Here is a 16,216-nt window from a genome sequence, read left to right on the forward strand (position 1 = left end):
ACTGTTTCCTAAGTTTCTGTCAATTACTTTACCACAATAGGAATAAGTAAATCTGCACCTGGGGCTGTCACAATGACGGACAGAAGAGGAGACTCCACCTCCACAGGTCCTGCTGCACTCCCCCCAGGCGGACCACAGACCCCAGCCTCCATCCACGCCCTCTGGACGAGTGCCATATGCAACACACACCCTCTTGAAGCACCACTGTAGCAGATATACAAATATAAGGCATATTTACTGATTTTCCTTCACTTGTTTTTATGTAAAGGTCACAGTTTGGGCCTTCTTCACTTTAGTGACTTGAGGACACATCATAATATTTTACTATAGATTCACCAAATGGGTCTTTTTTTCATCAATTTCAATTGATGTGTGTGCTTAAAATGTGAAAGGCTCTCGCAATCACGCAAAATTGAACTTTGACAACAAAATATGTAGATTTTCTTCTCTACAGTTTTATAGTTTGTTTTTTTATTTTCAAAATCCAAATGATTTTAAAGGTGATAGCTAAAGTTAACTCCCAGCTTACTCGTGCTCCCCAGCTTGGATTCCATAATGTTTACAAGCCAATTGCTAGATCCACTAATGTTATTTACATATATTTAACGTCCTGCTCAGAAGAGAAGTAGCAACGCTCACAAACTTGAACAAAGTTCACATTTGCCTCTCTTTTTTTTTTGGCTTAAATGTAAGAAATGTAACACCAAGAAGATGCAATTTTCAGCAATTTGAAAACATAAAATCTATAAAAAAAAAAAAGGAAACAAAAAACACGTTTAAAAAAAAAAATATTGAAAAAATGGAAATTATGAAAACACCAAAGCTACTCTTAAAACTTTTATTAAGACTTTTATTTCATTATAGGGTAATGATTTATATCTGGATTGTTTTTTTTTTCACATTCCCTGTTTGATGGGCATGTAAGACGCAAAAAAAAAATATTTTTTTTTGTTCATATCTCCATTAATAAAATGTGTTCTTTGCTTGCAACGATAATGGAACAAAAATCACTCCACAGCTGCGCTGGCCTGTGAAGTTCTTTCACGCTAGATTCACTAATCCATGAACCTTTGGAGGCCTGTAGCCACCGGCTATGCACAGAGGAAATCAATAATACATTAAAACTTGCTCATCCAATTTTGCTTTTCAAAATGAAGACTTAAACTTTCAAGCCCTTTGGTTAAGATACATAAACATTGGAGTATTATTTTCAGAGCTCACCCCTTTCTCAATTGTATTAGTCTGGCAGATGGTTCCCTCTGCAGCGGGTATACTGCTGGTGATGCAGCGGTTGCTCTTACTCATGCACCACAGTTCACTGCAGACCTCCTGTAGGTATCAGAGAGAGGAGACTAAATCCATTGAAGAAGTTTCATAGACAGAAACAAGGCAAACGGTACGAGAAACATTATTCTTATTTATGATCAACAGGCAGAAACTGTCATTCACCTTAACCTCTCTTCCCTCTGGAGCTGTCAACACTTAAGTGTATATTTTTATTATGTACATGCGCTGACAACATAGAACCTATAATAATGAGTATATGAAGCCGCACGCCGCTCCAGATGTCCGTTTGCTCTGACGGCGGCCTCGTAAAAACCTGACCATGCAATAAAAAGAAGGCTGTCCTAGTAAAGTATTGCAAGATGTGTTGTATCACAGGGATACAGGTAAAAAGAGGTGCAAAATAAACGAAGAGTGAGCAGCGAAAACAGAGTGGGCCTGAGTTACTTTTAACTTTTAATGAGTCAGAAGAACTTACAATAAGCAGTCCTATTTTTAATTAAACTTTTCTCATAGTTAGATTTCTCTAGCACAATTGTCTTTTTTTTATTTTATTTTTTTCACACTTCCATTTAAAAAACTTGTGCTTTGGTATTAACAATAATGGAACAAAATGTAAATTATAGAATACCTGAGTGGTCTTGTGGGTTGAAACACTGACAAGTGTCTAATTTATTTGGGTGCTAAGGCTTTCAGTGACTTACAGAATAAATGAAGTATTTTAAAGTCTATTATCCGAGATATGTGGAGCTAGTGGGATTTTAGAACTGCGCTGATGATCTCGACTTTCTATGTTTTAGTGAGGATGCAGGCAGCAGCAACCTGGATCAACTGTAGCTGTCTGTTGGATTTTTAGGCAGACATGTGAAGACAGTGCTGCTGGAATCAATTATATTAAAGATGAACACATGAATTAGCTTTTCAGGGTCCTGCTGAGAGGTTAGCCCTTTAAATCCTGCAGATTTTCTTTAGGTGATAGAAAGTCGACTTTGCTCCTGTCTCTATGAGCATTTGAAGTTTTAGGACTGAGTCCATTACTGCTCAGAGATTTAGAGCCAGATTGTTGTTTCTAGTGGGATCCACTGAATCTATTTACTAACTTCATATCGATCTTTCTTTTGCCCAAAAAATACTGCTTCATATTTGTTTTGATTCAGCTTAAAAAAAATTTGGAACCTCCATGTGTTAATTTCTTCCATGCAGCAATTTAATGGGTTCATCGTCACCTGGTGACATTGTAAAGTACAACTTTGTGTTGTCTGCATAGTTTTGATAAATGCTGTTATTTATTATAAGTTAAATTAGAGGGAGAATGTAGATAATGAATAGGAGGGACCCCAAGATGGACGCCTTGGGAACAACAAATGGAATATTTGTGGTCTTTGATGTTAAATTGCTGACATAAAAACTTTTATAATCATTTTTTGTTTCCTTGTTTTCTTTCTTCAAAAAAAAAAAAAAAAACAGATGTTCCCTATTGAGCTCTTTGGTTACACTAGGCTGGGTTAGAAAATTGAAAACGTCCCAAAAATAATGCATAACACTAGATATGTTTTTTGCTTACCGCATATTTGCACTGTCTGGATCTGACGCCATACTGGAAGCGGCACTGCTCATCTGCATCATAGGCTTGACCTGGTGCTGTGGTGGGGTACGCAAACTCCTGCTTAGGGGGAACGTTGTTCAGACAGGAGCCCAGACCTGAGCTGAAGCAGGTCAAACAGAGGAGAGAGAAAAAAAAGAAGATTTTAGATCAACAAATTCCAATCTTTCATTGTTTGGTCCAGATTTAAAGATTTTATTAAAGGCAGGTTGGGAGGAAAAAAAACTGGCCCGCTGCAAAGATTTTTCTCAAACCATTAAATGGACAGTTTTTTTTTTTTCTCCTTGAATAACAACGGTTAGCCATTTATTTGAAGGTTGGAGATAGTCATTGTCTAACTCACTCCAGGAAACTGGTGATGTAATCGCGGCTGCAGGCCGACCAGATGAACGGGTTTGTCTTCATGGTGATGTGGTCAGCCATCAGCTTGGCGGTCTCCTGGCTCCGCGGTCCACAGGCGTTCCCCATCCCGTCATGGTTCATCCCAAACCTAGAGCCCGTGATGACACAGTGACAACACTTTGAGGCCATGTGGACTTGTAATAATCACTGCAACAGCTACAGACAGCAGTTGAAAAAAATGCTCTTAGTGGTAACCAAGAGGGACTCGGAAAAACAAGCAATTTAAAGATTGTCACTGTACCAACCCTGACTGACCAGACTTTTTAAAAGCATAATGAGAATCTGTCCTACTTTGGACATCAAAACAGGGACTTTGTAATTCATCACATTTTGAAACATTAAAAACACTATTTCTATAGTGACGTAAGATAGACTAACAAAAAAGTTGAAAGAAACTATTAATTTACTGATGAAAAAAATCTGAAATGTTTGGCACTAAATTGTATTTTACTTGGATACCTCAAAGAAATCAGTCAGTTACTTTTCAAACCAAATTAATGAGGAATAAAAACAGATGTTCTACGAAGGCCTGCTGTGTTTTTTAGATGACATTAAAGCACAAACTGTCACGACCTTGATGTGTTGGGTTTTGTTATTGCTTTGTGTGTATAATTGGACCGTTTCCTTGCTGTGTGATCGGTACTTTAGGTCTCGACTTTGTCAGTTTATTAGTATCCTCATTTCTTTGGTGTTCTTTGCACATGTGACGTTTTTTTCCTTCTAGATTTAGAGAAACTTCTCTGGTATCTTTCTTATTCTATTCAACTCTTTTTTTTATTAATAGTTTCCCTCCTTTAGCTACTCACCATTTAATCTAATTAGATTTACTGGCTTTCTAATCCCTCCATCCTCACCTCTGTGTTTAAGCTCACAGGGTTCCATTGTTCTCTGCTGGTTTCTCGAGGAGTCAAGTAACAAAGTAAAAAATACTTTGTTATCTTACTTAAGTAGAAATTTTGACTATCTAACCTTTAATGTAGTAATTATGTCTTAGACAACTTTTTACTTCTACTCCTTACATTTTTTCTGCTATTATCTGTACTTTCTACTCCTTACATTTTAAAAATAGACTCGTTTTTTTCACTTTATTTATACTCAATCTTGTTATGGACTGTTGATATTTAAAAAAACAAACATCAAAATTAATTTATTTCATCCAGACACTGATTTCTTTGTGGTTGGACTCAGTAAAACACCAACTTGTTGTTACTACATACCAAATTATATAGTTTTTCACGAGGATGCAAAGTTACTTATTACCCTGTTACCATTAGTTATAAAACTAAGAAAATGAAGTATAAGGAAGTTATCATCCTGAACTGAAGAAAAATGTTCCTTTAATTGGGTAGTGCAGCAACCAGAATGAGGTTTAAAGCATCTTCTACCCCGCTTTTACACTTCAAATAGTTGAACACTGTATTTTTTTTATGTATTAAAGCATAATTAAAATCACAGCAAAAGGATCAAGAAGAAAGCTTTAGATGTTTCAAGAAGCAGGGATAGGCTATGAAACAATATCCCAAGCTTTAAAAAGCTCATAAAGTGCTGTTTCTTTGATCCCAAAAAGAAAGGTCTGGGACTGAAGGAAATAAGGTTATGACCAAGTCAAAGTCTTAATTTAATTAGAATTGAGATGCTTTGAGATTATCTAGACTTTTAACGCCTGAAAAACTTATAACGTGGCTGAATTGAACCACTGCATGTTAGTGAACACCACTTACGCCGACTGTTTGCTGTAATTTTCCACAGTCCTAAAAGATTATCTAGAAAGAACATAGAGAGATTAAGACTGTAAGAGGGATCTGACATATAGCTGCAAACACAGCCATTTTCTTAAGGTGCTAAAGATTTGTTTCCTCCCACAGAATAAAACGATACTCCCAGATTCCATAAAAGTTTAAAAAACAATCCACTGGACTTGGTTTCCAAGATTTGAAGACGTTTCGCTTCCCCTCCAGGAAGCTTTCTCAATTCAAATGTCTGGATCCACAGTGAACTGAATTGTAAGTTCTCCCAGATCTGTATCTAAGTGAGACTTACGTATGACCCATCTCATGGGCGATGGTGAAGGCCGTCCCCAGGCCGATGTCTTCGTTGATGCTGCAACTCCTCTCTGGTTCACACATCCCACCCACAGGGGCCAGCCCTGTCAACCACACACAATCTAACTCAGACTGCCACTTGATGGCTGAACAAGCAAATTACAATACAGCACATTTCAATATATAACACTGTTTTGGTTGTTATTGATGCATTTCAGCAACACCATATCCTATCCAGTTATTTTCAGCCATAGATCATTTATGCCTTTTTATGAAGTCTGAATTCTGCCATAAGTGCACATGTGCAATGAATACCGATACAAGCAGTTTTATTTAAAGCGCACACACGTAAACTACTTCCACAAAAACTTTGAACACTCTATGCATGTAGATTCAATACCATGATGCCCCCGATAGGCTATATCCCAAGCATGACTTAATGCTTCTTCTCTGCACTGCTTTTAATGTGACTGTAGATTCTCTTCTATTCGCGTGTGGACCTGTCTCTATGCTCCAAAGTCAACTTTTCTCTCATTGAGGGTGGAAACAAAAGAGAGAGTAAACTTCCAGTGATTGGATATTTAGCGAGCAATCTTACCTCTTGAGACAGCAGTTTTTTTCCTAGTTGCATTTAGTAACATTAGTAAAGCATCTTTAGGCTAATCGCTTTTCTCTCAAAATTTGAAAAATTGGTTAAGTGTAGTGTTGCACCGATACTGATACCAGTAAGGGGCGGGGCCCCGATCCAGCACTAAAATGGTGGTATCGGTATCGGCGAGTACCAACAAATAGGGCACCGATACCATTTTGAGAGCCAAAAGTTTATTCAACTATTGTCACCCATTCCAGGTAGGCAATAAAAAGCTCTACTGGATTCACTTTGTATTAGTCTTTTTCCTGCTTCACAAAGGTAGGCAGCAGCTTGACAAAGCCATGATGGCAATTATTTTACATCCAAGTAGTTTGCAGTTCTTCATATACACACACACATCAATTTCAAACAGATGGTATCGGTATCAGCCAATGCTGCACAGCCAGGTATCAGGGTCAAAAAATGGCATCGGCCCAACACTAGTTAAGTGACGTCATTATTAAATAACTTAATATTCAAAAAGCAATGAATGTGTTTTGAAAGCAGTAAAAACATGCTAAAATGTTTAATTGAAACTCATACCACCTTCTGTTTAAGGTGGCATGAACTAAGCTCAATTTAGGTTCTTTGTTTATTCAAAAAAAAATAAAATAAAAAAACATACAAAAAACAATCAACTGGACTTTTGTTTTGTAAGTTTGAAGACTTTCCACTTCCCAACCAGGAAGCTTTTTTCAATTCAAAAGGTCAGGAATAGCGTCGAGTTCGAGGCTTAATACAGTAGCCCAACAAAGCCTTGTATTGGCTTAGAAATATGCAAGTTGAAACGGACGAACGTTTTGGAATGGGGGTCGTTTGGCTTCTATGTTAGCCTGCAATGCCCCCCTGTCTATGTCTCTGAAAAGGTGGTTGTTAAAGGGGATTGTTGGCCTGGCTGAATAGGTGATGTCTTCTGTTTCACTGTAAAGGGGTTGAGGTTGCGATGATAGCAGGAAGGAAACGACTCTGAAAGCAGGAAATCTGAGTCTACCCCCTCTGTTTAAGGTTGTTTTTTCTTTCTTAACATCCATCCATTCATCCATTAACTGACACGCTTGTCCCAATTGGGGTAGCGAGGGGTGCTGGTTCCTATCTCTAGCTGTCTATGGGCGAGAGGCGGGGTACACCCTGGACAGGTCGCCAGTCCATCGTAGGGCAACACAGAGACAAACAGGACATCTGTCAGAAAAACGTTCTGGGCCTCAAAAGAATGTCCTTTGTCTATAAGGGGTAAGGTGTAGATGTATCACTGAGTCTTGTCCTGAGGAGGTCACTCTTCTGTGTTGGGCCATGTGTCTGTGGAGAGGTTGTTTGGTTTCTCCATTATAAAGATGAGAACATTCCTCACCTTCTTTGTTTATTTTTAGGTAAATGAGGCTACAATGAACTCTTGTTGACACAAATTAGAATACATTTCTAATCAGTTTGCAGCTACTGTCAAGCCTTTTTCCTTTTATGTCCAGCATTGTGTTTATAAAACCGTCTCTTAATGACAAAGATGACTGTTGGGTATAAAGTCAGAATTCTACTCTTGAAGATATCAGCTATTAGCCTGAAGATGCTTTGCAAACTTAACCTTTGCTACCCGATCCGTCCCGGAAGCATGATCCGTACCATCAGCTCATTGTGCAACCAGATATACATCCGGGTCGCCCTTGATTTTATTTTGAAAAAAGACATAAATTACGTTTTTCTCTCCCCAAAAACTGTAAGTGTACTAAAATATAATGTTTAAAGGTTAATAATGTATTTCCTGAGAAAATAAATGCCTTAAAATCCTTTCTGTTTTATCACTCGTCTGTGTCCGATCAGGCATGTCCCGATCTTACAGGAGCTTTTTCGGCTTTAAATTTAAACATAAATCTAGCTTTTTGAGCTGTTAACTGTATGGTATATAGTGTGTAATCTAAAGAAAGAAACAATTAAAATGTTGCTAAACATGGCTTAATCAAATAAAGTTTAAACATTTTCTCAGAAAAATTATAAAACATTTTTTAAATGTGTGTATTATGGTTCTTTAGTGAGTTAAGGATAGAAATAAGTAATTTTAGAACCATAATTACATGAATTATGGAAACCCAGATGTATATCTGGTTGCGCATCCACAAATGAGCTGATGGTACTGATCGGGCTTCCGCGACGGATCAGGCACTGACTGAATTCTAGCCACAGCCAAGTAGAAAACTGTACCGTCTCAGTAGACAAGATGTCCTGAAAGGTATCCAATAAAAGCCAGTTTGCTTGCTCAGGTTGGTTCCACCCTTAAAGTGACAAAAGTTAACATGAGCGCACACTAACAGGTAAACATGGGAGTAGGAAAGAATCAAAAGGCACATAAAAAGCCAGAGAAAACGCCTGCACAAACTGACATATTGGGGGTCTCACTGTACTGAAGCTTAACACATAGAACATTCAAAATGAGCATGGAGAGTAGTTCACGTACGAGTATTTTCAATACTACTGCTTGTAACAGTATTTTTACTTGTGTGTACTTTAGGCAGCTCTTTGATCTAATACCTTCTTTCATTCAAACTTGAAGACCACTTGAGAGACCAAAGTATGTTTTAACTCGAGTAGAACTTTGCGATCTTTAAAGTCGTAGGGAAGCAGCTGTTCCAACCGTTGCATTTTTAAATTCTCCCGAGTGGTGCCCGACTTTACACGAGTGAATAAAGTGAATGTCAGAATCAGAATCAGAAATACTTATAATCCCAGAGGGAAATTACTTTGTAAATGTGATTGGTCTGAATCAGAGGTCAATTATCAAGACGGCGGGATTGTTGTGGCGGAAAGTTTGCAAGCAAGTTTGGTTGTGGCTGGTATCTCGGCAGCATCTTGCTAACCAGTTAGCACGTTAGTTGTAGTAGGTTCCCAATGGGAAATTCCATTGGGACCAAGTAGCACTAAATTGGTGACTGAGAAACGACACTGTCAAGGAACGCTATGGACAGTGGAAACATGCAAGAGGTGGAGAGTTTTGTGTCGGAGGTCATGGATGAGTCTCCTCGTCATACAATTTTTATTTAGAGGAGGAAAGCGGGGACGAAGATGTTGTGGAAGAGGACGCTAGGGCGGCAAGAGCTTGGTTTGGTGTAGAAGGCTTACAGCCGTACATGTTTGAGCCCTTGCCTCGCAAAGCTGCCAGTTCTGTTAGCTCTACACCTGCTGAAGACCCAGTGAACACTGGGATGAAACTCAATGGGAAAGTAAACGCATCTTATTTCTTATTTCAGCCGTTGCTTATCTTAGCTGCGACATATGAATCAAGATTCTATGAACGAAGATATTTGATTGACAGTTGACCAATTTAGGTGTACAAGCTGACGTATAACTAACTGGCCTGCATAAGATAACAGGGGGGGAAAAAAACACTGATGTTAAGACAGGATATTTTTTTAAATAGAAATTTTCTATCTTTTGGGACAATATCGTCTGATAAAGAGTACTTTTATATACATGTTTAAGCCAGAATGATTTGACATTTAAATATGACTTCCCCAGACGAGTTACAGCTAGGCTCATGTTTAGCTTAAGTGTTCACTATTAACTCCCGCTGGACGCACAGCGAGTGCTTAAAGTCAGTGAGCATTTTAGATTAGTGTAGATCGCACATCTGTGTGAGTGAATGTTACCTAAAGTTTCACAGGGCTTGTTTTTCTGGATGCAGATGTCGTACCTGCAAGCAAGGGAGAACATGTTATCTAAAGGCACACATTTGATGCAGTTAACAGAGATATTATAATACTCATGTAGATATGATGATGGTGCTGATCATTCATCATTTCAATAGTTTTATTACCCGCCTTAGGTATATTAGTTCACACAACTTTTCATTTAAAATTATGTTTTTTATGTTCTTCTACTAGACTGATTAAAGGAAATACGCTTTTCTGATTCAAATTAAGATCAGTGAAATGTGTGGAACAAGTAAAGCGGACACTTGTTGGAGAAATGAGCAATAACAAAATAACTGACCTGGGTTTGATAATGTTGTCAAACAAGGAAAAGAAAAGACCACTGGAACAGATTCTCCAAAAAATTATTTACAGAAACATAATAGAAGCAAGATAAATATTTACAAACAGTAAGACGTGAATACAACAGCTGTAATGAAACTGGAAGAGTCATATAAACAAAGTCATGAAGCACAAAGAAAAGACTGAACATTTAAAAAAGAAAAAAAATAATTATTTGCACGATTAACTGTAAACACTTTGGAGACGAAGCAGATTGACGGAACTGTTTGTGACTTAAACCAAGTTTAAGTGTCAGCACACAACTTAAAGCAGCTCTCGGGGTCCTGAGGTGTTTGCATGTCAATTGATGGTGTCAATTTTAAGTTTTACAGTTCGATCAGTATTTTAGTTTATTTTTTATTTACTAGTTAAAGTATCACTTTTCCTCTCTGCTTCCATTGTTTGGCAGTTTCTCTGTGTCCCGACTCAGATCACTCTGGTCATTAGTCTTCCTCCCTCAGCAACCTTGTCTGAAACAGCTGCTGCACATCTCCCTTGCTTTAATCTCTTGATTTGGTAATTTTGGTAATTTTATTAAGCATCTCCATTAGCTGTTGCCATGGCAAACAACTAGTCTTCCTGGCTTCCAGATTAAAAACATACAATACAAAGCACAGTCACAAAATACTATATTTATGCATAGTTAAGGTAACTTATTTCCTTGTTTATAAGCATCTGAGTCTGGGGGAGCATCTAGATATTGAATAGAGGGACCCTAAGATGGGCCCTGGACATCATCAGATGTGATCTTTGTGGTTTGAAAGACTGACCCAGTTTTCCAGGCGCTTTAATAAAACCAAGTGATCAACTGTATCAAACTCTGCACTTAGGTCCATAATAACAACACACTGGTTCTTCCGCAATCTGCATTCATTAAGATATCATTTAACATCTTGACAAGGATAGGCTCTGCACTGTGGTGAGCAATGAAGCCAGAACTGAAGACATCAAAGCAGCTGGTCATTGTTATGAAGGTGCTGAAAAACAGCTTTTTAAATAATCTGACCGATGAAGGGAAGGTTGGTGATACGCCTGTAGTTCTGCAGTAGCAACTTGTCTAAGTTGGTCATAATTGGTGTTTTTACATCTGGAAAAAATAAAAACTGACAAAAGGGACAACCACTTTTAAAGTGGTTTAAGTTAGGTTGCTAATTCCGGTTAAAATGTTATGCTTGATCAGTGTGCAGCATATTCACAGCCGTTAGCACTCAGGACAGACTGATTAAGATTCAGAAGAACAATAGACGGAAGCCATAGATCGTCACTGAGGTGTCATCTGTCTGGACGGCTTGATAAACTCTGCTGCAAAAACAAAGCTGTTCCCACAAAGTGGAATGATGGGTAACTTTTCTCACAAATCCAATTTACATTCTTGGATGGAATGCTGTCTCTGGCTCTGCATGTCCTCCTCATGTATGCATGGGTTTCTCTGGCCTCTTCTCACAGTTCAAAAACCTGACGTGGTATGAGTGTTTGCTTTTTTTTCTTTTGGGTCTCTGCTTTCCCTGTGATGGACTGTTGACATGCTACAGACAACTGCCGGAGACAGACTGGCAGATGGATGTTTTTAAAGATTGTAAGTGCCTCTGTTAGGGCTAGAGCCTATTTCCAGCAGTCTATGTGTGAACGGCATGGCATCCTCTGGACAGGTTGTCTGCCTGTGGTAAGGGAAGTAACAACCTACTGGCTATAGATTCTTCTTTTGGAAATTCGTGTAAAGAATGTGTGATTCCATCAAATCCGCCAAGCTGTGCAGGTCCATCCCATCACACCGCCATCATAATCATCTTTCATTATGGTTAAGGTGTTTGTTCTTTAAAATGCTGTAATAAGCTTTGTTTCCATCCAAATTTCATAAGAATTTTGAGCAAAGTTTTTGATGTAAAAAAAAAAAAAAAAAAAAAAACAGACATCCCATCCACTGGAGCACATTATCGGGGCAATGCAAAGCGTCATGTTGTCAAATGTTTAACCCTTTAATCAGGCCAGTTACTGTTTTTGATCGGACAAAAACAGTAACTTGAATGTATTGAGTAAAAAAAAAAAAGGCTCACCCCCTCTCTCAGTGAGGTCTACAAGCACAAGATCTATATCCAGCCATTCAGCAAACATGAGTGATATATTACCTACTGTAAATTAAGTTGGAAAAAAAAGAAAAAAAAGGTAAAAAGCTAATTGAAAAGTTAAAAAGTAAATTGAAAAAGTTAATAAGCCTAGTTAACAATTACTGTATATTTAGGTTTATAAACTAAAAAAACATGTAAGTGCCAGTATCAGCATTAATGCCTCTAAGGTTATTTTGTACAAAAAAAATGTGTTTCTTTCTCTCTCAGAGTTTTTTTCATGAATTTCTTATAGAAGCACTTTTGTTACTTTTCTTAATATATTGGGGTAAGTTGGCGTTTCTTGTTATTACATTGATATTGATTTTTGCCATCAAAATATCCATATTTTTTGAATGTTAGAAAAGTAATAAGGTCTTGTCCTGGATTCCAATAACACTACAGGCTTGAAATGTTGATTTTCAAAGTATTTCACTGAGTGCCTATAAAGCGTTTTTTTTTTCTTTCAAATGTATATGCCAGTAACTCACTCTGGTTGCATACAAATTTTCTATGACAAATTACAGTATCCTACTTGCGTAGCATTTGTTATTATTGTCTTTTCGTCTTTGCTCAATTTGTAGTGAACTATATGCTTTCCGTCTATATTAACTATAACAACATCATGTGGCCGGGATTAAATCCCTGCGCATGTGTCCAATTGGTCAACAAGCCAGAGCAATAAAGACGAGTGAGTGTGGAACTCCTAGCATAGTTGCAAAAATTGAAAAAGTTGTGAAGTTGATAGATATGAGAGTACATGTCTTTGTTAATAGTGCCACTGCTGTTAGCAATGCTTTCAAGCGCTATCCTCCACCCTGTTGGTTTTCCATGAGGCGTTACATCCCAGTCAGCGCGTATTTAGTAGCCGCATCAAAGGCCATCACCTGGCTTTCTGGTAGTTTAGCAGTACTAACAATAAATGGCGCAACGTCTGTTTAGCTCAGCTCATTGCTCCCGTTGCTGGGGTTCTATTTAGGCTCAAAATTGATGATCAAAACATGCTTAGGATTGTTGCTTGAAGAATAAAGCCTTATTTGATCAGTTTTAACTTGTCTTTTTGCTGGAGGGATATAAAATGATTATAAAATGATCTTTAAAAGAACTGATTATTTGTAAAATGCTTTTTGTATTTACTTGGGTTTTTTCTCTGAGGAATCAGTTTGATAATCTGAGAAAATCACGTATAACTTCTTTATGAAAATCTGCATCTTTATCTTTCGTTACCTGGTGATGAGTACAGCTGTGTCATGGTGAGCAATGCCATTGTCCGGGATGGCGTTCCCATAGCTGCTGCTGCGGTGCTGGATGGTTTTCTGCCACTTACAGAAACTGTCCAAAGACTTCCCTGCATGGTGGTTGATCTCCAGTGTTGGCTGGAAGAGCAGAAAAAAGGGATATGTAAACTTCGATGCATGTCTGGAAAAATAAAGTTATGCATTTGTTTCTTTAAATGCAAAACAGTTCCCCTGCTCTGAGGTTATTTTTCCTCTCACACTATGCTAGTCTTTCCTATCTGTTAAAACTGTGTAGATTTACCACATTATGTGGGAGCTCAGGGAGTGTTCTGCAGACCGCAGCTGGCGAGAACTCGTAACCCAGGAATGCATGTGGTGACATAACTGGTAATTGTCTCATCCCACAGTCCCCCCATCTCTGGACCCACTCATGGCATCGTTTTTCTTTTCAGGCACAGCTTTGACTTTCATTTCGGATTCGAAAAACCGCATGAAGTATCTGCTCCCCTTTAGTGGAGTTACGGTAAAACTAATAGAGAATACCGCTAATGAGACTAACATTTACATGTTCGCTCATTCAGATAACAAACACATCCGGGCGGTAAGCTCCAGAGCTTATTTTGAGCCACTATGAATTAGAAATGTTCCTAAAAGGCAGCTAAGGAGGAAACCTCAAAGCCACGCCGTAATACCCGTAGCAACTGTCTGTTAACCACATGCCGTTAATGTTGAGCTAATACAGTCATTTGAAAGCCAGGCAGGTGGTTTGGTCATCGCTCGAGCTAAGCTGGTAAGGTCATGGACTTTTTATGAGCTGAACTCCTGCCCTGTGGTCAGGTGGGGACTCTGGCCTCTGATCTGCATCTTACATCATAGGAGAGTCTGCAGCCATGCAAGCTGAGGCTGTTTCAGTGCTTCTTGTGTATCTGTAGCGGGATGGACCAACATGAACACTTTTTCTTTGGTGTTATTCATAGTTTTCAATCAAAACTAACAAAGCAAGAGCTTGCGCTCACTTTTCACATTTGTTACCTTATCAGAACCGCCTCACATTGTAGAAGCAAACCTCCACATGTTTTATGTTTTTCAGTTGGAAAAAGGAAGGTCAGTTGTTTTTTTTTTTTTTTTTTTTCATAAAATTACATCTAGAAATTGTGATGTAAAATAGTGTTCAATAATTTAGAGTCATCTCTTTGCAAAACTCTCTTTATTGCAACTAGAACCACTAAACGATTATATGGAAGTCTGTTAGCTTGAAGGCGAAATAGAAAGAAATATGAAATTGCTGTTACATATAAATCAGTTTTTAAATAACTGTTTAAATCCATGCATTGGATTTTCTACCTCTTGGAAAGGTGTCATAGCAATCATCAGAGAGGTCCCTGTTTACCGCAGAAACACACACGACAGTCACAAGGCGGCTCTGTGCAACACGTACAAAACTCCCCTCATTGCTTGTTTTTTTCCGCCTCCGTTCAATCATCTCTCCCTCTACTTACCTTCCTAACATCCTCTCATTTCTGTCATTACAGCAGCCATTCATAAAAGCTGCTCTCTCACACACACAGTCTGCTGGGTGGGGCGGAGGAAACAACACTTAAGCCAATAATTTACGCAGGTCAGAGATTTATGAGAACAAGCACAGAGAGAGACATACAGCTGCGAACCGACCTGGTCTTCCATGAGCAGGATGAGCCGTGTCACCACCACGTTGACTGCATTCCCCAGGCTAGAATCATGGAACAGTTTGGCAACCTGACCTCCAGGGAAACAAGAAAAGACCAGTCTTAAAAAAAAAAATGTCCGACACAGCGGCAGACCTCAGCACAGCTCAGACCAGACAACACTGCGACACAAAATAAAAAGTTGAATTCCAAAGTTTCATTTGAAACTATTAAAACAGTGTTTCTTCTCCAATGCAGCAGAGTTTGTTAGGATATTCAATGCAACAAATTTTAAATACCTCATAATGATCTAACATTTCCACCAAATCTGCTCCCTATCAAGATGAGCAGCGGTGTTCACAGTCCAGTTTTTGTTCCTTCTACATTAAAAGTTTGAGACATTTGGATGTCTTTGATCAGAAAGATAAAAACCGTTGGATTCTTAAAGGGATCCATAAACTTTAACAACAGAGTTTATTTGATAAACACTTATTTTGATGGAAATACAATGAAGTAAAAATACTGTTTATTTTCAATACATTCAAATAAAATATCAACATTGCCATGTCGTTTATGTAACGATACATGGCGTCCAGTGGCGCTAGCTCTGTCCAGTCAAAACAGGTAATAGCAGTACTCCAGTTGAGGGGGGATGAGGGGAAATGAGGGGGGATGGCATCCCCCTTCTAAAAAAAATCTTTCAAATCATCCCCCTCCTTAAATGACCATGTGTCCATACCATCCCCTGTGACATTTTATTGCTGAATGTGTAAAATTTCTACTAAATATTAACAGTAATGGCAATAATATTGCCCTTTCAACATTATGTGGGCTTACGAGTAGCCTGAGCAAAATAAATCAAATCAAAGAAGTGTCGTACCATGACTATGAAGCTGATCCCAGTGGGAAATTAGTCCCTAAATATGTAGGGGGAGTGATAGCCATGCTAGTCCAGGGACTGACTGCAGTTCTACTGTAAGGTGCCTTGGTCAAGGTCAACTCCTTGAGAAAAGTGACTATTGGTCCTAAAAGGCGCTAGATGACATCATCACATATTCCGTAAAAGTTAAAAAAAATATCCACTGGACTTGGTTTCCAAGATTTGAAGACGTTTCGCCACCTCTCCAGGAAGCTTTCTCAATTCAAATGTCTGGATCCGCAGTGAGTTTGAGTTTAAGGCCCCGTCCACATGAAGCCGAACCCTGGCCTAAACGCACAAATTTCTCACCAAACC

General features: G+C 38.5%; 1 protein-coding gene across 5 annotated transcripts in view; it reads right to left on the minus strand.

The window, feature by feature from the left end:
• LOC107097729 (A disintegrin and metalloproteinase with thrombospondin motifs 10-like) overlaps positions 1-16,216 on the minus strand; it is an 88,682-nt gene that overhangs the window by 40,948 nt on the left and 31,518 nt on the right. For all 5 annotated transcript variants that reach the window (XM_015394996.1, XM_015394995.1, XM_015394993.1 and 2 more), the window contains 8 exons: positions 14,990-15,073; positions 13,308-13,456; positions 9,595-9,638; positions 5,330-5,435; positions 3,231-3,377; positions 2,849-2,990; positions 1,222-1,329; positions 59-204 (listed from right to left, as the gene is read on the minus strand). In XM_015394996.1, the coding sequence (XP_015250482.1) occupies positions 59-204; positions 1,222-1,329; positions 2,849-2,990; positions 3,231-3,377; positions 5,330-5,435; positions 9,595-9,638; positions 13,308-13,456; positions 14,990-15,073 (926 nt within the window). The remainder of the gene's footprint in view (positions 1-58; positions 205-1,221; positions 1,330-2,848; positions 2,991-3,230; positions 3,378-5,329; positions 5,436-9,594; positions 9,639-13,307; positions 13,457-14,989; positions 15,074-16,216) is intronic.

This window comes from Cyprinodon variegatus, unplaced genomic scaffold, assembly GCF_000732505.1.
Source record: "Cyprinodon variegatus isolate N-32 unplaced genomic scaffold, C_variegatus-1.0 Scaffold717, whole genome shotgun sequence".
NCBI lineage: Eukaryota > Metazoa > Chordata > Actinopteri > Cyprinodontiformes > Cyprinodontidae > Cyprinodon > Cyprinodon variegatus.